This window comes from Taudactylus pleione, unplaced genomic scaffold (assembly GCF_031769625.1).
Source record: "Taudactylus pleione unplaced genomic scaffold, aTauple2 ptg001110l, whole genome shotgun sequence".
Lineage (NCBI taxonomy): Eukaryota > Metazoa > Chordata > Amphibia > Anura > Myobatrachidae > Taudactylus > Taudactylus pleione.
In genome coordinates, this window is record NW_028285511.1 from 290914 (window position 1) to 315824 (window position 24911).

General features: G+C 51.2%; 1 protein-coding gene across 1 annotated transcript in view; it reads right to left on the bottom strand.

The window, feature by feature from the left end:
* The window catches only part of ACADVL (acyl-CoA dehydrogenase very long chain), a 215595-nt gene that overhangs the window by 172901 nt on the left and 17783 nt on the right, over window positions 1-24911 (bottom strand). The window contains exons 4-8 of the mRNA XM_088461850.1: window positions 23570-23642; window positions 23258-23322; window positions 21662-21796; window positions 2829-2973; window positions 2130-2259 (exon numbers count right to left, since the gene is read on the bottom strand). Of these exons, the coding sequence (XP_088317976.1) occupies window positions 2130-2259; window positions 2829-2973; window positions 21662-21796; window positions 23258-23322; window positions 23570-23642 (548 nt within the window). The remainder of the gene's footprint in view (window positions 1-2129; window positions 2260-2828; window positions 2974-21661; window positions 21797-23257; window positions 23323-23569; window positions 23643-24911) is intronic.

Below are 24911 nucleotides of genomic sequence, written 5' to 3' on the forward strand. Positions count from 1 at the left end.
TCCGCAGACGAATCTGTCATCATTACTACAGGCACTTCCGCAGACGCATCCGTCATCATTACTACAGGCATTTCCGCAGACGCAACCGTCATCATTAGTGCCGACACTTCCGCAGACGCATCCGTCATCATTAGTACCGACACTTCTGCAGACACATCCGTCATCATTGGCACCGACACTTCCGCAGACGTATCAGTCATCACTACTACAGGCATTTCCGCAGACGCAGCCGTCATCATTAGTGCCGACACTTCCGCAGACGCATCCGTCATCATTAGTACCGACACTTCCGCAGACACATCCGTCATCATTAGCACCGACAATTCCGCAGACGCATCCGTCATCATTACTACCGACACTTCCGCAGACGCATCCGTCATCATTACTACAGACACTTCCGCAGACGCATCCGTCATCATTACTACCGACACTTCCGCAGACGCATCCGTCATCATTACTGCCGACACTTCCGCAGACGCATCCGTCATCACTATTACAGGCATTTCCACAGACGCATCCGTCATCATTACCGACACTTCCGCAGACGCATCAGTCATCATTAGTGCCGACATTTCCGCAGACGCATCCGTCATCACTAGTACCGACACTTCCGCAGAAACATCCGTCATCACTACTACAGGCATTTCCAGACGCGTTCCGTCATCATTACCGACACTTCCGCAGACGCATCCGTCATCATTACTACCGACACTTCCGCAGACGCATCCGTCATCATTACTACCGACACTTCCGCAGACGCATCCGTCATCATTAGTACCGACACTTCCGCAGACGCATCCGTCATCATTACTACCGACACTTCCGCAGACGCATCCGTCATCATTACTACCGACACTTCCGCAGACGCATCCGTCATGATTACTACCGACACTTCCGCAGACGCATCCGTCATCATCACTAGTACAGACACTTCCGCAGACGCATCCGTCATCATTAGTACCGACACATCCGCAGACGCATCCGTCATCACTACTACAGGCATTTCCACAGACGCATCCGTCATCATTAGTGCCGACATTTCCGCAGACGAATCCGTCATCATTACTACAGGCACTTCCGCAGACGCATCCGTCATCATTACTACAGGCATTTCCGCAGACGCAACCGTCATCATTAGTGCCGACACTTCCGCAGACGCATCCGTCATCATTAGTACCGACACTTCTGCAGACACATCCGTCATCATTGGCACCGACACTTCCGCAGACGCATCAGTCATCACTACTACAGGCATTTCCGCAGACGCAGCCGTCATCATTAGTGCCGACACTTCCGCAGACGCATCCGTCATCATTAGTACCGACACTTCCGCAGACACATCCGTCATCATTAGCACCGACAATTCCGCAGACGCATCCGTCATCATTACTACCGACACTTCCGCAGACGCATCCGTCATCATTACTACAGACACTTCCGCAGACGCATCCGTCATCATTACTACCGACACTTCCGCAGACGCATCCGTCATCATTACTACCGACACTTCCGCAGACGCATCCGTCATCACTATTACAGGCATTTCCACAGACGCATCCGTCATCATTACTACCGACACTTCCGCAGACGCATCAGTCATCATTAGTGCCGACACTTCCGCAGACGCATCCGTCATCACTAGTACCGACACTTCCGCAGACGCATCCGTCATCACTACTACAGGCATTTCCGCAGACGCATCCGTCATCATTAGTGCCGACACTTCCGCAGACGCATCCGTCATCACTAGTGCCGACACTTCCGCAGACGCATCCGTCATCACTACTACAGCCATTTTTCCGCAGACGCATCCGTCATCATTAGTGCCGACATTTCCGCAGACACATCCATCATCATCACTAGTACAGACACTTCCGCAGACGCATCCGTCATCATTAGTATTACCACTTGCACCAGCCTCAGGAAAGCGACCCGTCTGGCGCACTTTCACCGTAGGCACGATTCTTTACATATACGTCAACGTTAGCTGTCCACTAAGTGCGTCTTGGTACTCTGCGCTCACAAACGCCTACTTTACCTTCGTCTCTGGTTGCACAAGATGCGACACGCACAAAACAACTGGTAACACTGGACACATTGTGCAGCACGAGACCATGGCAGACCCTCACCTGATCCACAACTTTCCCCCTGTCAGAGTATAGTACTGTCCACAGGGGCTCCTCTGCGCCGTGCACCGTATGGACGCTGCGTCAGATCCACTGGACGGCTCAGTCAGACAGAATGCAGCGATAGTTTCCCCTGGATCAGTGGGTAAGAAAAACAATCACACCATCTCACCAACCTTCTCATTGGTTTATACTAATCACCAAAAGCTGTACCACACGCTACACTATAATAATGGTTCTATAGGAGTCACATCCCAAAATGATGTCCTCAGCTCATGTCCATCCATAATAACTCTACCTCACGTCATCTATTCCTCCTCTCACCTCAGCCTCATCCCTTATACTACTATCCTGGCTGTACCTCACGTCATCTATTCCTCCTCTCACCTCAGCCTCATCCCTTATACCACTATCCTGGCTGTACCTCACATCATCTATATATCCTCTCACCTCAGCCTCATCCCTTATACTACTATCCTGGCTGTACCTCACATCATCTATTCCTCCTCTCACCTCAGCCTCATCCCTTATACTACTATCCTGGCTGTACCTCACATCATCTATTCCTCCTCTCTCCTTAGCCTCATCCCTTATACTACTATCCTGGCTGTACCTCACGTCATCTATTCCTCCTCTCACCTCAGCCTCATCCCTTATACTACTATCCTGGCTGTACCTCACGTCTTCTATTCCTTTTCATACCTGAGGCCAGTCGAGGCAAATACTTCTTCTTCTGCGTCTCTGTGCCATATAGAAGGATTCCTTTAAATCCAATGGACTGATGAGCTCCTAGAGTGATGCCCACACCGAGGTCATGCAGTCCTACGATCTCCACTAGCCGAGCATACTAATGGCAGGATGGGGAACAATATGAGAGGGAAGGGGATAAAGAAAATGGAGAATTAATTTACGCAGAGGAAAAATTAAGAGTTATGGTAAGAAATACCTTTGTTAACTCTCTTTCTTCGAAGTCCATAGGGTCCACAGGGATACCTTGGGGTGTAGATGGTGGTTGAGGACCAGGCACCACACAGTTAAAGCTTTCAGCTCCCAGGATGCACTGGTCCAACCCCCTATACCCCGCCCCCAAGCCAGAGGCACCTCAGTTCGTGATAAGCCAAAGGCAGTTGGAGGAGAAGAGAGAAGGAAGACTGGTACACACAAGAATCACACTCTCACAGAGAAGAATATGGGAAACCGGTGACCAGTAACATAGCCCATATGAAGCCAGGTGCGTCAGGGCAGGAACCCTGTGGACACTATGGACTTCGAAGAAAGAGATAACAAAGGTAAGGTTTACCATTACTCGCAATTTCTTCTTCAGGGTCCATAGTGCTCCACAGGGAGACCTTGGGGATGTCCCAAAGCAGTCCTTTAAGGGTGGGGACGCTCCTGCGCCGAGAGGAGAATTCGGGCACAAATGGAGTATCCTGAGAGGCAAATGTATCAAAGGCATAGAACCTCAGAAAGGTATGGACAGAAGACCATGTGGCCGCCTTGCATAGCTGTTCAGCTGAGGCGCCACGGCGAGCTGCCCACGATGGACCCATAGAGCGAGTAGAGTGAGCAGTAACAGTAGCTGGTACAGGAAGGCCTGCCTGCGTGTAAGCCTCTGAGTTAGTCATGCGAAGCCATATGGCCATTGTCAGTTTGTTGGCTGGCCATCCCTTCTTGTGAAATCCATAGAGCACAAATAAGGAGTCCGATTTCCAAAGGGAACTGGTACGGTCCACATATATCCTGAGGGCACGGACCACATCCAAGGAGGCCTCACCTGCCGATAGGTCTGGGTGATTGAAAGGCCGGGACAACAATTTCCTCATTAATGTGGAAACGAGTAACAACTTTCGGAAGGAAACCAGAGTCTGAAGCACAGCCCTGTCCTGATGGAATATCAGAACTGGGGAGCGACAGGAGAGCGCCCCTAAATCTGACACCCTTCTGGTGGACGCCATAGCCAGAAGAAAAAGAGGAGTCTTCGCTGTGAGCCACTTGAGTTCCACAGAATCCAGAGGTTCAAGCGGAGGACCCTGGAGGGCACGAAGTACTACTGTCAAATCCCATGGAGCCACTGGTGGGACAAAGAGAGGTTGTGTACGGAGGACACCCTGGAGGAAGATGTGGACATTTGGAAGTGGAGCAAGTCTACACTGGAACCAAATTGATAGAGCAGAGACATGAACTTTCAGTAAGGGCAGGCGGTCCAAGGTCCAATCCAGCTGGAAGGAGGGCGAGGACTCTGGAAATCCTAAACACTTGGGGGTCGTAGCTTTTGGTACGACACCATTGGAAATATGTATGCCACACTTTGCGGTTGATCCGAGCAGAGGCTGGCTTACGCGCTCTGAGCATAGTGCTGACTACAGAGCTAGAGAATCCTTTGGACCTCAGGAGGGATGTCTCAAGAGCCACACCATCAAAGACAGACGACCAAGGTCCGGGTAAAGGCAAGGACCCTGAGACAACAGGTCTGGTCTTTGAGACAGCAGGAACGGAGTGTCGATGGAGAGACTCCGAAGATCTAAGTACCAATGATGTCTGGGCCAAGCTGGAGCCACCAGCAGGACAGTGCCTATGTCTTGTTTGAACTTCCGAAGAACTCTAGGAAGAAGGGAGATTGGAGGGAATAGGTACGCAAACTGGAAGGTCCACTTCACTGATAATGCATCTACAAAGGTTGCCTCGGCATCTCTTGTCTGATGTCAGAAAGATTCTCTGATCCTGAGAATCCCACAGGGATACCAGATGAATCATTCTCTGTGAGGACTTTTTCCAGTTGATCAACCATCCGTGCTTGTGCAGGAAAGCAATGGTTAGCTGTAGATGGAGGTGAAGCACTTCTAGGGATCCTAAGAGCAGGAGGTCGTCCAGATATGGTAACAGTCGGACACCCTGACCACGTAGGTGGGTCGCCATGATAGCCATAATTTTGGTAAACACCTGTGGAGCTGTGGATATTCCAAAGGGCAGAGCCTGAAATTGGAAGTGTTGCTGTAGTATAGCAAACTGGAGATATCGCTGATGTGAGGGCGCTATAGGTACATGTAGGTACGTGTCCTGAATATTCAGAGATACTATAAAGTTCCCAGACTCCAGAACTAGGATGACAGAGTGTAGGGTTTCCATCCAGAACCTGAGTACCCTGAGGAATTTGAAGAATAGTTACCTGTCCCCTGCTGTGATAGTGAGACTGGCACAATTACCTCTGCTTGCAGCAAGAACTGTATGGATTTCTGGATTTGTAAGGCCTTGTTTGGGTCTGAAGGAGGGCCTGTGTAGCAAAACTGGTGGGGTGGCCGTCGAAGAAATGAGAGGGCGTACCCGTGAGAGACCACTTCTCTTATCCAAGCATTCGTGGTGGTTTGACACTAGCACTGGGCAAACTGAAGAAGTCGGCCTCCCACTCTGGGATCCCCCAAAGGGAGGCCCGTCCCGTCAGGCTGAGGGCTTATCCTCAGATTTTGAAGCAGGGCGTCTGGTGGTCCAGACCTGCTTGGTCCTGGGCTTGGCGGCCCTAGTGAAATCTGACTGCCTAGGAAAGGACTGACCTTTAGGTTTTCCTTGAGGACGAAAGGACCTAAAAAATGTAGTCCGAGGCTTTGCAGTAGTAGTTGCTGAAGGCAGAAATGGTGGTTTTGATGCCGCCAACATGGTTACAATCTTGTCAAGGTCCTGGATAAACAAGATCTCCCCATTGTAGGGTAACAATTCTAGGCCTTTCTTGGGAGTCCGCGTCTGCCTTCCATGAGCGAAGCCACGGGGTATGGTGGGTGGACACCGCTGTGGCCGAGACTCTAGAGGTTAGGAGACTGGCATCCAATGTCGCTTCTCCAATATAAGAAGCTGCATCTCGTATTTGAGCAACGAAAGACATCTGATCCCTAGAAGCATCTGAGGGAAAAGAGTCTTCAAGTGCGTCAGCCCAGCTCTCTATAGCTTTAGCCACCCATGGAATAGCCATGGTCGGACGGGCAACTGCCCCTGAGAGAGAGTATATTGATTTAAGGCAAAATTCAACCTTTCTATCCGTAGGGTCCTTCAAAGAGGACACTGTAGGGATAGGCAACGTAGCGCTTTTAATTAAACGCGTAACTTGCGAATCCACCGCAGGGGGAGTCTCCCATTTTGAACAGTGAGCCGCAGGAGACGTAGAACAGGTCAGACGTTTTTGCGGCTGAAACCTTTTACCAGGCGACTGCCAGGCTGCCGCCATGAGTTCAGCTAATTGATCCGATAGAGGGAATTCTGCTGAAGCCACTTTCTGTCGGTTAAACAGTGGGCGCTTAGATTTAGGGGCTGGCTCGCCATCTTCTATTAGTAAGATGGATCGGACAGCTCGCACCAAGGCAGGAATATTAATTTTAGACTGACTCTCGTCCTCCTCCGGAGGGGAGTCAGTGTTAGAGAGATCAGCATCTTCTGCCTCCTCAGGTGACACCTCAGGATCTGAGAGATGCGTGGACAGTGACGATAACACCGGACACTTAGGTGGTTACTGGGTCGGGGCTTCTCACCTTGCAATATAGTTTGAAAGGCTGTAGAGGAAGCCACCAGACTCTGCACCGAGCTAGAGAGTGCGTCTACCCATGGAGGGGGCACAGGAGGTACCTGTATAGTCTGAACCTGTTGTGGTAACCCCAGAGGGGGAATTGCAGTCGATACCGCTAGGTGGTCCACAATAGTAGCCAGCACCTGAGAAAAGGAAGCCCAGGAGAGAACCTGTACAGGAGCTGGGGGGGTCTCATGGGCCTGCTGGGGTATAACACATCTTGTATCATCCTCCTCACCTGAGCCTGCAGCACATAACTTGCCTGATAGCAGTATGGGGGCAGATGCCTGATAGCAGTATGGGGGCAGATGCCTGATAGCAGTGTGGGGGCAGATGCCTGATAGCAGTGTGGGGGCAGATGCCTGATAGCAGTGTGGGGGCAGATGCCTGATAGCAGTGTGGGGGCAGATGCCTGATAGCAGTGTGGGGGCAGATGCCTGATAGCAGTATGGGGGCAGATGCCTGATAGCAGTATGGGGGCAGATGCCTGATAGCAGTATGGGGGCAGATGCCTGATAGCAGTATGGGGGCAGATGCCTGATAGCAGTATGGGGGCAGATGCCTGATAGCAGTATGGGGGCAGATGCCTGATAGCAGTATGGGGGCAGATGCCTGATAGCAGTATGGGGGCAGATGCCTGATAGCAGTATGGGGGCAGATGCCTGATAGCAGTGTGGGGGCAGATGCCTGATAGCAGTATGGGGGCAGATGCTTGCTACTCTGGCCTTTGCTAGACATAGCTGTAGAGTACAAAGGTATGTCTAGTAAGTAGCACAATGTAAGAGCTTGTTATTGAGTATTGTAACTAGATCTAAAGATATTGGACTAATGAGTCAGCATAATGGGATAGAGTTTAATGTAGTAGTGAAATGATAATAAAATGACAAGGTCTGAAATAGGTATAGATGAGAATGTGTTACACAATTCAAAATATACAATTAAAAATGCACAATGTGTACATGGGAAAATATGTTGTACAATTTAAAATACACAATAAAAATTCGCATTCGCAAATGTCTGACGGTATGGTGAAAGAAAAACAGTATATCGTCCAATAGAAAATGTAATACAGGTTGAGTCTCCCATATCCAAAATGCTTGGGACCAGGGGTATTTTGGATAACGGAATATTCCGTATTTTGGAATAATTCCATATCATAATGAAATATCTTGGGAATGGGACCCCAATATACACACAGGATGCATTTATGTGTTATATACACCTTATACACACAGCCTGCAGCTCATTTTATACAATATTTTCAATAATTTTGTGGCTCAAGCAAAGTTTGTGTACATACATCAAATCATTTTATGTTTCATTTACACCCTATACACAGAGCCTGAAGGTCATTTTATACCATATTTTTAATAATTTGTGCCTTAGACAAAGTTTGTGTACATTGAACCATCAAAAATCAAAGGTTTTATTATCTCAGTCATGCCAAAATTATTCCGTAATTCGGAATATTCCGTATTTCGGAATATTTGGATATGGGAGACTCAACCTGTACAGGTAAAGTGGGACTGTTGGAACAGTCCTAACTATATTGTACCAATGCTGCTGAAATATGTTGATGAAATTTGTGTGACACAGGTGTATATTCACTGTCCATTGTTGTGATGTCACAGAATCATCGGAAATACAGTTCAGCAATCTGCAGGTTAATAACGATAGTATAGAGGACGTTGGGTAGGGTCTGGTAGATAAATGAATGTTTGATGATTCTGTATTTCCTGCAGACCAGACCCTACCCAACGTATAATAGACTACAATACTCAATAACAAGCTCTTACATTGCGCTACTTACTAGACATACCTTTGTACTATCAGATCCCTTTATTGGTGATATTGGGGAAACCACCAGTGTCTAGAGCTGCAATAGTAACTCACCTCCACACTCCTAGTTTTCAAGGAGCGCACTTACACCACTTCATTCATATAGCTGTAGAGTAGTATAGCACACAATATGGCACTGGGTATAATGCAACCGCTGGGTATGTAGGATACAAGTAGGAATGCAATATACCGATCCTGTTTTAGGCTTGGGCAAGCTGCAGGAGCGCACAGCACAAATATGGCACTGTTCAGTAACCAACTATATGTGACAACCCTCACAAATACAATTACTGTAGAGATGTGAGGTACTGGGAAAAACCCTGAATACACCTGTATGTTAGGGCAAAGTCAGATAAAAAGGGAAATCTATATACTGACAGTATAGAGAAATATACAGACAGGCAGCGCTAGCATCAGTCACATATAATGCAGAAATACAATATAATGCAGAATGGGGCTACAGTCATCTACACAGATTCTGTGGTCAGTGACGCAACATCTGATAGGCTATAGCGCTACATAACCTGACTCCAGGGAGAGGTATATAGGGGGACCGGACCCTGCGTATCCCTGAGCCTGGAGAAAATGGCCGCCGGAGACCTCTGAGGGGGCGTAGTCAGAGGAGGAAAGCAGTTCAGGGAAGCGAGACCTCAGAAGAATGGCGCCCTGAGCTGAGGGGCCGCTTTAATGGGGAAAGCTGACCTCCCCATTCTGATTATTAACCCCCAGGACGCTGGATTCCCGCTGCATCTGTACCCTGGTGGACTAGTGGATCGCTGTGTACAAAGCCTGTGTTCACTCTCAGCGCCTCCGGTCTGTCCCCTGAGACCGGAGGTATGACTGCCAATCCGCGATGACCCGCCTTACCTGTACCCTTGTGTCCGGGCTGCAGTCTGGGTCCCGGACACAAGGGGACAGCTAGGTCCAGCGGGGCCGGTAGCGAGGACCACGAGATGCCCGTTGAAATCCCCAGCCGAAGCAGGCGTTGCGGCTCCCCGGGGTGGTGACGGAGCGGCAGCGCAGACGTCCTGTGGTCAGTCTGTTGCTGTGTGCTCAGCAGGAAACATAATAAAATAAATCAAATCATAAAATAAAAGCTATTTGGGCTGCCTAAGCATAATGGTGACCAGACTCCGGCCGGGCACCGACAAAACTGAGGAGCCTCTGGCTCGGGGGCGGGTTATAGGGGGTTGGATCAGTGCATCCTAGGAGCTGAAAGCTTTTACTGTGTGGTGCCCGGTTCTCAACCACCACCTACACCCCAAGGTCTCCCTGTGGATCCCTGTGGACCCTGAAGAAGAAAACAAGAGATATGGTAAGAACTTACCTTTGTTATCTCTGTTTCTACGAAGTCCATAGGGTCCACAGGGTGACCTTGGGGTATAGCTGGATCCTGGATCCTCGGGCACCACGGAGTTAAAGCTTTTAGCTGCTCCCAGGATGCACTTGGGTCCAACCTCCCCTATACCCCGCCCCCGAGCCACAGGCACCTCAGTTGGTAAGCAGCCCAGGCCGGAGGAGGAGACGAAACAGAGAGAAGGAAGACTGGAACACACAAGAACCATACTCACAGAAATGGGAGACGGAAAACCGGTGACCAGTCACAGAGCCCATATGAAGCCAGGTGCGTCAGGGCGGGTGCCCTGTGGACCCTATGGACTTCGTAGAAACAGAGATAACAAAGGTAAGTTCTTACCATATCTCTTGTTTTCTACTTCAGGGTCCATAGGGGTCCACAGGGTGACCTTGGGGATGTCCCAAAGCAGTCCAACTAAGGGCGGGGACGCTCCTGTGCTGATAGGAGAACCCGGCGCCCAAAGGATGCATCCTGAGAGGCAAAGGTGTCAAACGCATAAAACCTCAAAAAGGTCTGAATGGAAGACCAGGTGGCCGCCTTACAGAGCTGAACAGCAGAGGCGCCACGGCTAGCAGCCCAAGAAGGGCCCACGGACCGAGTGGAATGAGCCTTAACAGAGGCTGGAACAGGTAAACCCTCCTGCATATAAGCCTCAATAATAACAGAACGAAGCCAACGGGCTAGAGTCTGTTTGTTGGCAGGCCAACCCCTCTTGTGAAAACCAAAGAGGATAAACAAAGAATCCGACTTCCTCACAGAACTAGTCCGGTCCACATAAACCTGGAGTGCACGGACAACGTCTAAGGAAGCCTCCCCAGCCGAAAGATCAGGCGACTGAAAGGCTGGTACAACAATTTCCTGATTAATGTGGAACCTGGAAACCACTTTAGGCAGGAAATCAGGACGAGTGCGAAGCACCGCTCTGTCCTGATGAAAAATCAGAAAAGGGGGACGACAAGAAAGCGCCCCCAAATCTGAAACCCTCCTGGCAGAAGCAATTGCCAAGAGGAAAACAGTTTTAAAAGTTAGCCACTTGAGCTCCACTGACTCCAAGGGCTCAAAAGGAGGACCCTGTAAGGCCCGAAGAACCACCGCCAAATCCCACGGGGCCACAGGTGGCACAAAGGGAGGCTGGATTCTCAAAACTCCCTGGAAAAAGGTGTACACGTCCAGCATAGCAGCGATCCTGCGCTGGAACCACACCGACAGAGCAGACACGTGCACCTTCAGTGAGGAAAGACGTAATCCTAAGTCCAAACCCGACTGAAGGAAAGCCAAATTACGCGAAACCCGGAACACCTGGGGATCATATTTTCTGGCCTCGCACCACTGAAAGTAAGTGTGCCACACTCTGTGATAGATCCTCGCGGAAGCAGGCTTGCGCGCCCTCAGCATGGTGGTAATATCGGAGCTAGAAAAGCCCCGAGACCTCAGGACGGCTGTCTCAAGAGCCACGCTGTCAAAGATAGTCGACCCAGATCCGGGTGAAGACAGGGCCCCTGAGACAACAGGTCCTGCCGTTGAGGTAGGAGGAACGGAGCGTCGATGGACAAGCTCCGCAGATCGGAGTACCACGGCTTTCTGGGCCACGCTGGAGCCACCAGGATCAGTGTGCCTCCGTCCTGTTTGAACTTGCGCAGGACTCGAGGCAGCAGAGATATCGGAGGGAACAAGTAAGCCAGTTGAAACAGCCATCTCACCGACAGCGCGTCTATCAGACTTGCGCCTGCGTCCCTTGTCCTTGACCCGTACACGGGCAGCTTGTGATTGTGACGGGACGCCATCAGGTCCAGCTCTGGCAGCCCCCACTTGTCCACGAGTAGTTGGAATACCTCTGGATGAAGCGACCATTCCCCGGGATGCACGTCGTAACGGCTGAGGTAGTCTGCCTCCCAATTGAGGACTCCTGGGATGAAAACTGCCGAGAGAGCTGGAAGATAGCGATCCGCCCAAGCCAGGACGCGGGACACCTCCGACATCGCAGCTCGACTGCGAGTCCCTCCCTGGTGATTGATGTACGCCACCGTGGTGGCGTTGTCTGACTGCACCTGAACGGCCCTTCCGTGAAGAGCGGTGCCGGACGACTGCAGGGCTCTGTATACTGCCCTCAGTTCCAGGATGTTGATGGGAAGAATCGCTTCCTCCGCCGACCAACGACCCTGAAGTGACAAGGAGCCTGTCACCGCCCCCCAACCCCGGAGACTGGCATCTGTCGTGAGCAGAACCCATTCCGGGATCCAAAAGGGGCACCCCTCTAGGAGATGAGCTGTCTGCAGCCACCAGGCTAGGGACAGTGCACCTCCGAGGACAACACCAGCATCTGAGAGCGGATCCTGTGTGGCAATCCGTTCCATTGCGAAAGAATCAGCCCCTGCAGGGGCCTGGAATGGAACTGGGCAAACTCCACCATGTCGAATGCCGACACCATGGACCCCAAAACTCTCATTGCTGAGTGCACCGACACTCTGCCACTGCTCAGACAACTGTGAATCCGCAGCTGTAAGGAGGAGACCTTCTCTGGAGTCAGAAAAATCCGTTGCTGACGAGAGTCCAGCAGGGCCCCCAAATGAACCATCCGCTGTGATGGGATGAGGGAGGACTTCTTCCAGTTGATCAACCAGCCGTGCGCCTGTAGACAAGCGACCGTCAGGTGGAGATGCTGGATCAGTACCTCCGGGGAGCTTGCCAGCAAGAGGAGGTCGTCTAGATACGGTAGCAACCGTATCCCCTGGCTCCGAAGGTGAGCCGCCATGACCGCCATCACCTTGGTAAATACCCTTGGTGCCGTGGAGAGACCAAAGGGTAGAGCCCTGAATTGGTAGTGGTTGTGGAGAATAGCAAACCGCAGAAACTGTTGGTGCGATATTGCTATAGGCACATGGAGGTAGGCGTCCTGGATATCCAGGGAGACCATATAATCCCCCGGTTCCATCGCCAGAATGATGGAACGCAAAGTTTCCATCCTGAATTTGGGAACCCTGAGAAACCTGTTCAGGGACTTCAAATTGAGGATGGGGCGATGAGAGCCATTGGGTTTCTGCACCAGAAACAGCGTAGAGTAATACCCCATCCCACGTTGAGACTGTGGTACGGGTATAATGACCCCCGCCGTCAGCAAGGCCTCTATGGCTTCCCGAACCTGTAAGGCCTTGGTTTTGTCCTGAGAAGGACTTGTGCAAAAAAACTGGCAAGGCGGCCTGTGCCGAAAAGACAGGGCGTACCCCTGGGAGACCACTTCTCGCACCCAGGCATCCGTGGTGGTATTGTGCCAGCACTGGGCGAATTGAAGAAGTCGGCCTCCCACTCTGGGGTCCCCCAGAGGGAGGCCCGTCCCATCACGCAGAAGGCTTATCTTCTGGCTTGGAAGAAGGGCGCCTAGCACTCCAGGCTTGCTTCTTTGGCTTTGAGGCGGTCTTGGGTGCGGACTGCCTCGGGAAGGACTGACCCTTTGCCTTGCCCTGAACCCGAAAGGAACGAAAGGCCGAGCTCCGAACCTTAGCAGGTGTAGTAGCTGAAGGGAGGAAGGCTGACTTGGATTTCGCCAGGGTATCTACTATTTTGTCCAGGTCCGGACCAAATAGTAATTCTCCATTAAAAGGTAAGGCCTCCAAGCCTTTCTTTGAATCCGCGTCTGCTCTCCAAGACCGCAACCACAAGGATCTACGAGCAGACACTGCCGCCGCCGAAACCCTAGAGGTCAACAGGCTAGCATCCAAAGATGCTTCTCCAATGTAGGAGGCGGCATCTCTCATCTGTCCTAACAACACCCTCTAGACGTCCGGAGCTTCATCCGTAAATGTATCCTCCAAGGCGTTGGCCCAACCCTCCACCCAGGAGACGGCCATGGACGGCCGGGCTACCGCCCCTGAGAGAGAATAAATAGACTTTAAACAAGTCTCCACCTTCCTGTCCGTAGGATCCTTCAGCGAGGATATAGACGGCAATGGCAAAGTAGCACTCCTGATGAGGTGTGTTACATGGGAATCGACTGCAGGCGGAGTTTCCCATTTCTTACAATGCGCTTCCGGGAATGGATAATTGGACGCCAAGCGTTTCTGTGGCAGGAAACGCTTACTGGGCGTCTGCCAGGCCACCACCATGTGATCCGTCAACTGATCAGACAAGGGGAACGCTGCAGAAGTAACCTTAGCTCTTTTAAAACTAGGATACCTCGACTTGGGAGCGGGTGCCTCATCCTCAATCAGAATAATGGCCCGCACCGCCTTAACCAGAGCCCGCACATTGATGGAAGACTTAGTGTCTACCTCCTGGACTGAGGCATCTGAGGCTGAGTCATCCTGCACCTCACCATCATCCGAGGACCCCTCAGAATCCGGAAGATGCGCAGCCTGCACCATGACTGTGCGTTTAGACGCCCTGGAGGGCACGTCACTGCGCAACATCGACTGAAAAGCCGAAGATGTTGCCGCCAAATCTTGGACAGTGTGGGAAAGCGCATCCACCCAGGGTGGAGGAGCTGCCACAGGAGCCTGAAACGGCACCACAGCCGGCTGCGCCACCGGAGTGGACTGTATATACATTGGCAAACCCGCATAGGGACCAACAGGCTGAGACCCCGGGGGAGTCTGCAATAATTGTGGGACACCCGGGGAATGGGGGATGGTAGGCTGGGGCAACGCCCTAATAGGGATGGCAGTCGTCCATCGCGGACCGTCTGTCGGTCCCACCAGCACCTGGGAAAACATCGCCCATGGTGGCTCCTGCGACATGGGAGGTTTAGACATACCAGGGAGCGCCTGGCACCGTCCGCACAGGCCGTCCTGTGACAAATCCTCCCTATCCACTCCTGCAGAACAGCGCCTGCAGGAGAACAATACCGGAGCCCCGGAGTGCTCAATCTCCTCCTCGGACATGACGTTGGAAGAAAACGTGCGCACTCACCAGTGTGCTGGACAACAGACCACAATATGGCACCGTGTAGCACACAACTGTATGTGACGGACCTCACAAATACGTGATCTGTATAGGTGAGGTCTGTAGAAACACCCTTCCCCCGCACACCTGTAGGGCTTGTAGGAGAAGGAAAGGGATAGGTATTAGCTGACAGTAAGTAGAAATTAGCACAGACAGGCAGCACTAGTAATAGTCACATACCATGCAGGAAGATATACTCACTGCACCTTTACACTACAATCAACCTCCCAGATTCAGTGTCTGGGAGGGCTATAGTGCTGTGTACACTGTCCTTGTCGGGGGAGAGGTACACAGGGGGACCGGTCCGCGTGCTCCCTGAGAGTATCTGCGCTGCCACAGAGAAAATGGCCGCTGGAGACCTCAGAGGAGGAGTGGCCGAGTATCTGCAGCTCAGCGACGCCAGACTCCGTGGTGAAAGGTGCGCTGAGCCGAGGGGAGGAGCCGCTAGACAGGGAAGGCTTCCTCCCCTGGCTAGCACATTAACCCCCGGGTTGCCGGCATCCAGCTTGCCGCGATATTAACCCTGGTGGTCTAGTGGTCTGGCGGGGTATGCCTCCACTGGAGGGGGGGCCCGCCGCCACTGCTAGCGCCCCCGGTCTGTCCCCTATAGACCGGGGGCATGGGACTGCATTTGAAAGGAACCCGCACACCGCCGCTAATCAGCGGTGCGCGGCTTACCTGATCTCCCCGGCGTTTTCCGGCAGCAGTCCCGGGGGAAACCAGAGTCCGGCTAGTACAGACTCTGGCTTCCCCGGCCGCGATCCCCAGTTTTGTGCTGGCGTCGCGGCGCCAGCAGGGAGAAGGAGCGGCAGCGTGGGCGTCTGTACAGACAGCCCAGCGCTGCCGCTCTGGAGAAAAACTGTAGTAAAAAATAAATAGATAAATTTAACTAAGTTAAATAAAAAATTAAAAGCTTTAGGGGGCTGCTCCTGCAGCCCACCCCGCAGGGTGACCCGACTCCGGCCGGGCACCATCTAAAACTGAGGTGCCTGTGGCTCGGGGGCGGGGTATAGGGGAGGTTGGACCCAAGTGCATCCTGGGAGCATCTGAAAGCTTTAACTCCGTGGTGCCCGAGGATCCAGGATCCAGCTATACCCCAAGGTCACCCTGTGGACCCCTATGGACCCAGAAGGAGAAATACTGATCCTGTTTTAGGCTTGGGCAAGCTGCAGGAGCGCACAGCACAAATATGGCACTGTTCAGTAACCAACTATATGTGACAACCCTCACCAATACATTTACTGTAGAGATGTGAGGTACTGGGAAAAACCCTGAATACACCTGTATGTTAGGGCAAAGTCAGATAAAAAGGGAAATCTATATACTGACAGTATAGAGAAATATACAGACAGGCAGCGCTAGCATCAGCCACATATAATGCAGAAATACAATATAATGCAGAATGCAACATCTGATAGGCTATAGCGCTACATAACCTGACTCCAGGGAGAGGTACAGTATGTAGGGGGACCGGACCCTGCGTATCCCTGAGCCTGGAGAAAATGGCCGCCGGAGACCTCTGAGGGGGCGTAGTCAGAGGAGGAAAGCAGTTCAGGGAAGCGAATCTCAGAGGAATGGCGCCCTGAGCTGAGGGGCTGCTTTAATGGGGAAAGCTGACCTACCCACTCTGATTATTAACCCCCAGGACGCTGGATTCCCGCTGCATCTGTACCCTGGTGGTCTAGTGGATCGCTGTGTACAAAGCCTGTGTTCACTCTCAGCGCCTCCGGTCTGTCCCCTGAGACCGGAGGTATGACTGCCAATCCGCGATGACCCGCCATACCTGTACCCTTGTGTCCGGGCTGCAGTCTGGGTCCCGGACACAAGGGGACAGCTAGGTCCAGCGGGGCCGGCTAGCGAGGACCACGAGATGCCCGCTGAAATCCCCAGCCGAAGCTGGCGTTGCGGCTCCCCGGGGTGGTGACGGAGCGGCAGCGCAGATGTCCTGTGGTCAGTCTGTTGCTGTGTGCTCAGCAGGAAACATAATAAAATAAATCAAATCATAAAATAAAAGCTATTTGGGCTGCCTAAGCATAATGGTGACCAGACTCCGGCCGGGCACCGACAAAACTGAGGAGCCGCTGGCTCGGGGGCGGGTTATAGGGGGTTGGACCAGTGCATCCTAGGAGCTGAAAGCTTTTACTGTGTGGTGCCCGGTTCTCAACCACCACTTACACCCCAAGGTCTCCCTGTGGATCCCTGTGGACCCTGAAGAAGAAATACAGAACTAAAGCAACATGAATTAGACAGGAAAAACCGCAGCCTTATTATCTGATGTCCAGACTGAGGAGACCCTGCCCTAGTATCTCCTAAACATATGGTCACCTACCCAGCTCCCTATATCAGTACGTGGGTGACCATGGCACCTCTGGATTAAAGGTAACGTACCCTGCTCCCTATATCAGTACGCGGGTGACCTGGGCACCTCTGGATTATAGGTAACGTACCCTGCTCCCTATATCAGTACGTGGGTGACCTGGGCACCTCTGGATTATAGGTAACGTACCCTGCTCCCTATATCAGTACGTGGGTGACCTGGGCACCTCTGGATTATAGGTAACGTACCCTGCTCCCTATATCAGTACGCGGGTGACCTGGGCACCTCTGGATTATAGGTAACGTACCCTGCTCCCTATATCAGTACGTGGGTGACCTGGGCATCTCTGGATTATAGGTAACGTACCCTGCTCCCTATATCAGTACGCGGGTGACCTGGGCACCTCTGGATTATAGGTAACATACCCTGCTCCCTATATCAGTACGTGGGTGACCTGGGCATCTCTGGATTATAGGTAACATACCCTGCTCCCTATATCAGTACGTGGGTGACCTGGGCACCTCTGTATTATAGGTCACATACCCAGCTCCCCATATCAGTACATGGGTGACCTGGGCACCTCTGTATTATAGGTCACCTACCCTGCTCCCTATATCAGTACGCGGGTGACCTGGGCACCTCTGGATTATAGGTCACATACCCAGCTCCCCATATCAGTACATGGGTGACCTGGGCACCTCTGGATTATAGGTAACGTACCCAGCTCCCTATATCAGTACGCGGGTGACCTGGGCACCTCTGGATTATAGGTAACGTACCCTGCTCCCTATATCAGTACGCGGGTGACCTGGGCATCTCTGGATTATAGGTCACCTGCCCTGCTCCCTATATCAGTAAGTGGGTGACCTGGGCACCTCTGGATTATAGGTCACCTACCCTGCTCCCCATATCAGTACGTGGGTGACCTGGGCACCTCTGTATTATAGGTAACGTACCCTGCTCCCTATATCAGTACGCGGGTGACCTGGGCACCTCTGGATTATAGGTAACGTACCCTGCTCCCTATGTCAGTACCTGGGTGACCTGGGCACCTCTGTATTATAGGTCACATACCCAGCTCCCTACATCAGTACGCGCGTGACCTGGGCACCTCTGTATTATAGGTAACGTACCCTGCTCCCTATATCAGTACGTGGGTGACCTGGGCACCTCTGTATTATAGGTAACGTACCCTGCTCCCTATATCAGTATGCGGGTGACCTGGGCCCCTCGGTATTATAGGTAACGTACCCTGCTCCCTATATCAGTACGTGGGTGACCTGGGAACCTCTGGATTATAGGTAACGTACCCTGCTCCCTATATCAGTACGTGGGTGACCAGGGCACCTCTGTATTATAGGTAACGTACCCTGCTCCCTATATCAGTACCTGGGTGACCTGGGCACCTCCGGATTATAGGTCACCTGCCCTGCTCCCTATATCAGTACGCGGGTGACCTGGGCACCTCCGGATTATAGGTCACATACCCTGCTTCCTATATCAGTACCTGGGTGACCTGGGCACCTCTGTATTATAGGTAACGTACCCTGCTCCCTATATCAGTACGTGGGTGACCTGGGCACCTCTGTATTATAGGTAACGTACCCTGCTCCCTATATCAGTACGTGGGTGACCTGGGCACCTCTGGATTATAGGTCACCTGCCCTGCTCCCTATCTCAGTACCTGGGTGACCTGGGCACCTCTGTATTATAGGTAACGTACCCTGCTCCCTATATCAGTACGTGGGTGACCTGGGCATCTCTGGATTATAGGTCACCTGCCCTGCTCCCTATATCAGTACGCGGGTGACCTGGGCACCTCTGGATTATAGGTAACGTACCCTGCTCCCTATATCAGTACCTGGGTGACCTGGGCACCTCTGGATTATAGGTAACGTACCCTGCTCCCTATATCAGTACGTGGGTGACCTGGGCACCTCTGGATTATAGGTCACATACCCTGCTCCCTATATCAGTACGCGGGTGACCTGGGCACCTCTGGATTATAGGTAACGTACCCTGCTCCCTATATCAGTACGTGGGTGACCTGGGCACCTCTGGATTATAGGTAACGTACCCTGCTCCCTATATCAGTACGTGGGTGACCTGGGCACCTCTGGATTATAGGTCACATACCCTGCTCCCTATATCAGTACGCGGGTGACCTGGGCACCTCTGGATTATAGGTCACCTACCCTGCATTAACCTCTTGTGTTTTTAAAATGATTCATCACTAGGTAACACTTGTTTTTTGGTCCCTCTATATTGTTGGAATAACCACAGATGTGATGACCGTATATAGAGATGAGTTTGGGTTAGCTCATGGCCGTCCAGCCAGACTTTAGGGTTTGTCAAACATGTCTCAGTGGTGGCAGAATAGGGTACTAAGGGTGAGTTATTACAATCTAATCATTATAGACAGGCCAGGTGGTTTAGCCTCACACGCAGGTAGTGCATCACTGATTAGCGTTACCGCCTCCCAGCACTGGGGTCACTGATCAGCGTTACCGCCTCCCAGCGCTGGGGTCACTGATTAGCGTTACCGCCTCCCAGCGCTGGGGTCACTGATTAGCGTTACCACCTCCCAGCCCTGGGGTCACTGATCAGCGTTACCGCCTCCCAGCCCTGGGGTCACTGATCAGCGTTACCGCCTCCCAGCCCTGGGGTCACTGATCAGCGTTACCGCCTCCCAGCCCTGGGGTCACTGATCAGCGTTACCGCCTCCCAGCCCTGGGGTCACTGATTAGCGTTACCGCCTCCCAGCCCTGGGGTCACTGATTAGCGTTACCGCCTCCCAGCCCTGGGGTCACTGATCAGCGTTACCGCCTCCCAGCCCTGGGGTCACTGATCAGCGTTACCGCCTCCCAGCCCTGGGGTCACTGATCAGCGTTACCGCCTCCCAGCGCAGGGGTCACTGATTAGCGTTACCGCCTCCCAGCGCAGGGGTCACAGATTAGCGTTACCGCCTCCCAGCCCTGGGGTCACCGATTAGCGTTACCGCCTCCCAGCGCTGGGGTCACCGATTAGCGTTACCGCCTCCCAGCGCTGGGGTCACCGATTAGCGTTACCGCCTCCCAGCGTTGGGGTCACCGATTAGCGTTACCGCCTCCCAGCGCTGGGGTCACCGATTAGCGTTACCGCCTCCCAGCCCTGGGGTCACCGTTTAGCGTTACCGCCTCCCAGCCCTGGGGTCACCGATTAGCGTTACCGCCTCCCAGCCCTGGGGTCACCGATCAGCGTTACCGCCTCCCAGCCCTGGGGTCACTGATCAGCGTTACCGCCTCCCAGCCCTGGGGTCACTGATCAGCGTTACCGCCTCCCAGCCCTGGGGTCACTGATCAGCGTTACCGCCTCCCAGCCATGGGGTCACTGATCAGCGTTACCGCCTCCCAGCCCTGGGGTCACTGATTAGCGTTACCGCCTCCCAGCCCTGGGGTCACTGATCAGCAATACCGCCTCCCAGCCCTGGGGTCACTGATCAGCGTTACCGCCTCCCAGCCCTGGGGTCACTGATTAGCGTTACCGCCTCCCAGCACCGGGGTCACTGATTAGCGTTACCGCCTCCCAGCACTGGGGTGATGAGTTACTATCCAGATTATAGAGAGACTGTTACAAGGTCGACAATGTCTAGATAGACACCAGATGTTAGACAGGCGATAGGTTGACAGGGACAAAATGTCGATACACTAAAAATGGTTGTCCTGGAATCTTGACTGGTACAAATTGTCGATAGTCAAAAGGGAAACACATTATTATTTTTTAAGGTTAGCCACTTAACCCGACGGTTAGGCACCAAGGGGAGGGTTTAGGGTAAGGGTTACTGAAGAAAACAAAATGGGTTTCGACCATTTTCGTGTCAACCTTTTGACTATGTCGACCATTAGTACCTGTCAACCATCTCCCATGTTGATCTTTTGTACCTGTCGACCTATTGCTTGTCTAACATCTGGTGTCTATGTAGACATGGTTGACCATTTAACAGCCTATATTTTGTACCCTAACCCCATTCAGGGCCCCATCTCTGTCTCCTAGAGGTACTTGGGTTTCCCTCACATACTGGTAACTCAATTGACTTTTGACAAACATTGGACCCTAGTGCCCGTGCACTTGTGGTCTGGGATATAGAGTGTGAGCTCCACTGTCACCCAGGCAAATCACTAAATATTCTTTGTAAAGGTAACGGATAATAAGATAAGAAATATACACACATAGGGGTCAATCCAATTCCACGCGGAGGGTGCAAGTTGCCGTTGTTAAAACACGCGCGTCTCTCGTGGCCTGCTCCTAGCCCTATTTCGCATAATTTAGCTCTGACCCTATGGGGCTGCAAGCACTCTTATGGGAATTCGGACTGCCGTCAATCTCGCCCATTGTCGCGATGACTCACCCCCGCGAGTACACTGCATATAATTGGATTGACCCCCTATTATTTGCAGGCACGCAGTTACCTAAAGATCCTCCAGTGATCTGGTGATAATCTACAGTGTCGTATAACGGGTGCCATGTTTTACCCCCGCCGATATTACACCCATCAGTACCTGTGTGTTATTCAGCCCCATACCACCCAGCTCCGCTGGGATCTGCAGACCAAACGCCCCAAGCTCTTTAAGTCCAGAGAGAGTCTGGTCATCCACCCGCTGCAGGTCATCATTCAGGCAGGGGTCATTCACCTCCTAAACGCCAACATCAAAAGAATAGGATAATACAGGGGAGATTGTACCATAGACTCATCTGATCGGTCTATGTGCTACCGTGTGACAAAATATTCTACTTAAGAGGTAACATAGTATAAAAACAAATTCGTAATTCATAGAACCAAACAAGAATCATTTACTTCTAAGTGGTCAGTCGACTTTTTCATTGAACTAAGATCTGTATCTGACTTACCCATATGTTCCCCAAGTTCGCTATACTTCCCTTCTACACATCATCTGATGTCCCGTATTTTCCCAGCGTTCCATCTTCCCCATCCACAGATTTAATATCCCGTATCATCTCAACTTTTCATTGTCTTCTCTCCTTCCACTCTAATGTCCCATACCTTTCTGACTTTCTATCTTCCCCTCTCTATATGTAATGTCCCATATCCTCACAACTTTCCATCATTCCCTCTCTCTACATCTAATGTCCCATACCTTCCTAACTTTCCATCTTCTTCTCTCTACATCTAATGTCTCATATCATCCTAACTTTCCATCTTCCTCTCTCTACATCTAATGTCTCATATCATCCTAACTTTCCATCTTCCCCTCTCTACATCTAATGTCCCATATCATCCTAACTTTCCATCTTCCTCTCTCTACATCTAATGTCCCATATCCTCACAACTTTCCATCATTTCCTCTCTACATCTAATGTCCCATATCCTCACAACTTTCCATCATTTCCTCTCTACATCTAATGTCCCATATCCTCACAACTTTCCATCATTCCCTCTCTCTACATCTAATGTCCCATACCTTCCTAACTTTCCATCTTCTTCTCTCTACATCTAATGTCTCATATCATCCTAACTTTCCATCTTCCTCTCTCTACATCTAATGTCTCATATCATCCTAACTTTCCATCTTCCCCTCTCTACATCTAATGTCCCATATCATCCTAACTTTCCATCTTCCTCTCTCTACATCTAATGTCCCATATCATCCTAACTTTCCATCATTCCCTCTCTACATCTAATGTCCCATACCTTCCTAACTTTCCATCTTCCCCTCTCTACATCTAATGTCCCATATCTTCCCCCTCCTTCCACTCTAATGTCCCATACCTTTCTGACTTTCCATCTTCCCCTCTCTATATCGAATGTCCTATACCTTCCTAACTTCCTCTCTCTACATCTAATGTCCCAAATCTTCCCAACTTTCTATCTTCTCTTCTCCACATCCTGTAATGCCCCATTTCTTCCCAACTTTCTTTCTACATCTAATGTATCATATCTTCCTAACATTCCATCTTTCCCTCTAAACATAATCTAACGTCCCATATCTTCCCAACTTTCCATCTTCCACTCTCTCCATCTAATGTCTCATATCTTCCCAACATTCCATCTTCTCCTCTCCACATCTCTAATGTCTCATATATTAGGCAACAAGAACTGTACAGCTCTACATTTCTACATCTCCCATTGGGCTCACCTGGAAGAAACGAGAGACTGGTTCGACCAACTCACTGAGGAACTGAGACTGCTCCTCACCTAGAACTGTGGGCAGATGACAGATAAGTCAGAAAGATTGGCTGTAAGAGTAAAGGGGTAAACAGGTGAATGGAGAAGGTGAGAAGATGGCAGAGGTGCTACAGAAAGAGTAGCAGAGGAGGGCGCCACCAGGTGGGAGAGGTAGGAAGGAAACTAGGGGAGATATTACTGAGTAAGGTGAAGAGAGACACAGTTCTCAGACATTCATAGCGACGATAAAGATCAGTAAGTATAAGATAATCTGCTCTCTTACCGGAGGGGAAAGGAAACACTTGTTCTGTATGAAGTAACCCATTGAACATGCCCACAGCAAACGAGAGAGACTCCTGGAGGGAGAGGGAGAATGAGAAACTTGTCAGGTTTCGATATATGAACCTAAGCATCATATAAAGTAAAATACTCCCAGTAATAAGAACACTTCCCACTGCAGATCAGATAGTTGATGTTTACCGAAGTGGTGGGAAAAAACTGCAGCCAAAATGACGTCAAATGGAGGAGACAGCTGGCTGTGTAAGAGGACGTTATGTATATTGTGGCGATGGTATGGTAAAGAGGCTTCCCCCAGTCAGGTAGAGGAGGCCTGCCATCGGCATAAGAGGAACCCAACAATTAGCATGCTGTAAGTGAATAGCAAGTGTATGGTAGGTGCTGGGAAACCTCCACAACATGTCCAGTGAATCAACTAGTCACCACCCAACTATCTGTCACCAGTCACCCCGACATCCCTGATTAAGCAGTCACAAGCGAAACGTGTTGGGTGCTGACTAATCTCTGACTGAGTCACTGGACATTTTGTGGAGGTTTCCCAGCACCTACCAGGAGCTCGTAGTCAGATTTGGGTGAGGTTGGGTGCCTGTGGACCCTGAGGAGGCTCAGTGAGATGCAAACTGACAAGATTTATTTATTTTTTATTGTAAGGATTTGGAATCCATTGTTTTATCATAATTATACATCAATTTACTACACAAAGAGAATATTCACATGCTCCAGATAAACCGTCACACCTAATGCAATTAACAAAAGTGTTATGTATAGCCACACAGCACCGAGACAAAACCATCAGCCACAAAAAGAACGCGCATAAACAGGATCAATCATCAGTGCAGCATGAAAAAGTGCGGCATAATCTATGGCGCCAGCAGCAGGTGGCACTGGCCCGACGCCCATTTTTAGGCTCTCAAGCACCTTCCTTATGGGGCTCATAGCAACTGAGGGCTCTAATTGACGCATGCGTCCTGCATATCCGCAGCAACCGGAATTGACGCATGCGTCCTGCATATCCGCGGCAATCGGAAGTGACGCATGCGTCCTGCATATCCGCAGCAATCGGAAGTGACGCATGCGTCCTGCATATCCGCGGCAATCGGAAGTGACGCATGTGTTCCAGCTCAGCTGAAATTGTGTCTAAATTTTGGCATCTTCCTACAATGGGAATCTCATATTTGGGAAGTTCTGCTCAGCACAGCTGCAGAAGTCCCCGCCCCCCGCGATCGCGGATCCCCCGCGACCCCCCCTCCCTTACTTACACTTACCTGCTCCAGGCCTCCGGTGATGTTCTCCATTCCTCCGGTCAGGTGATCTCCCATACTGCACTA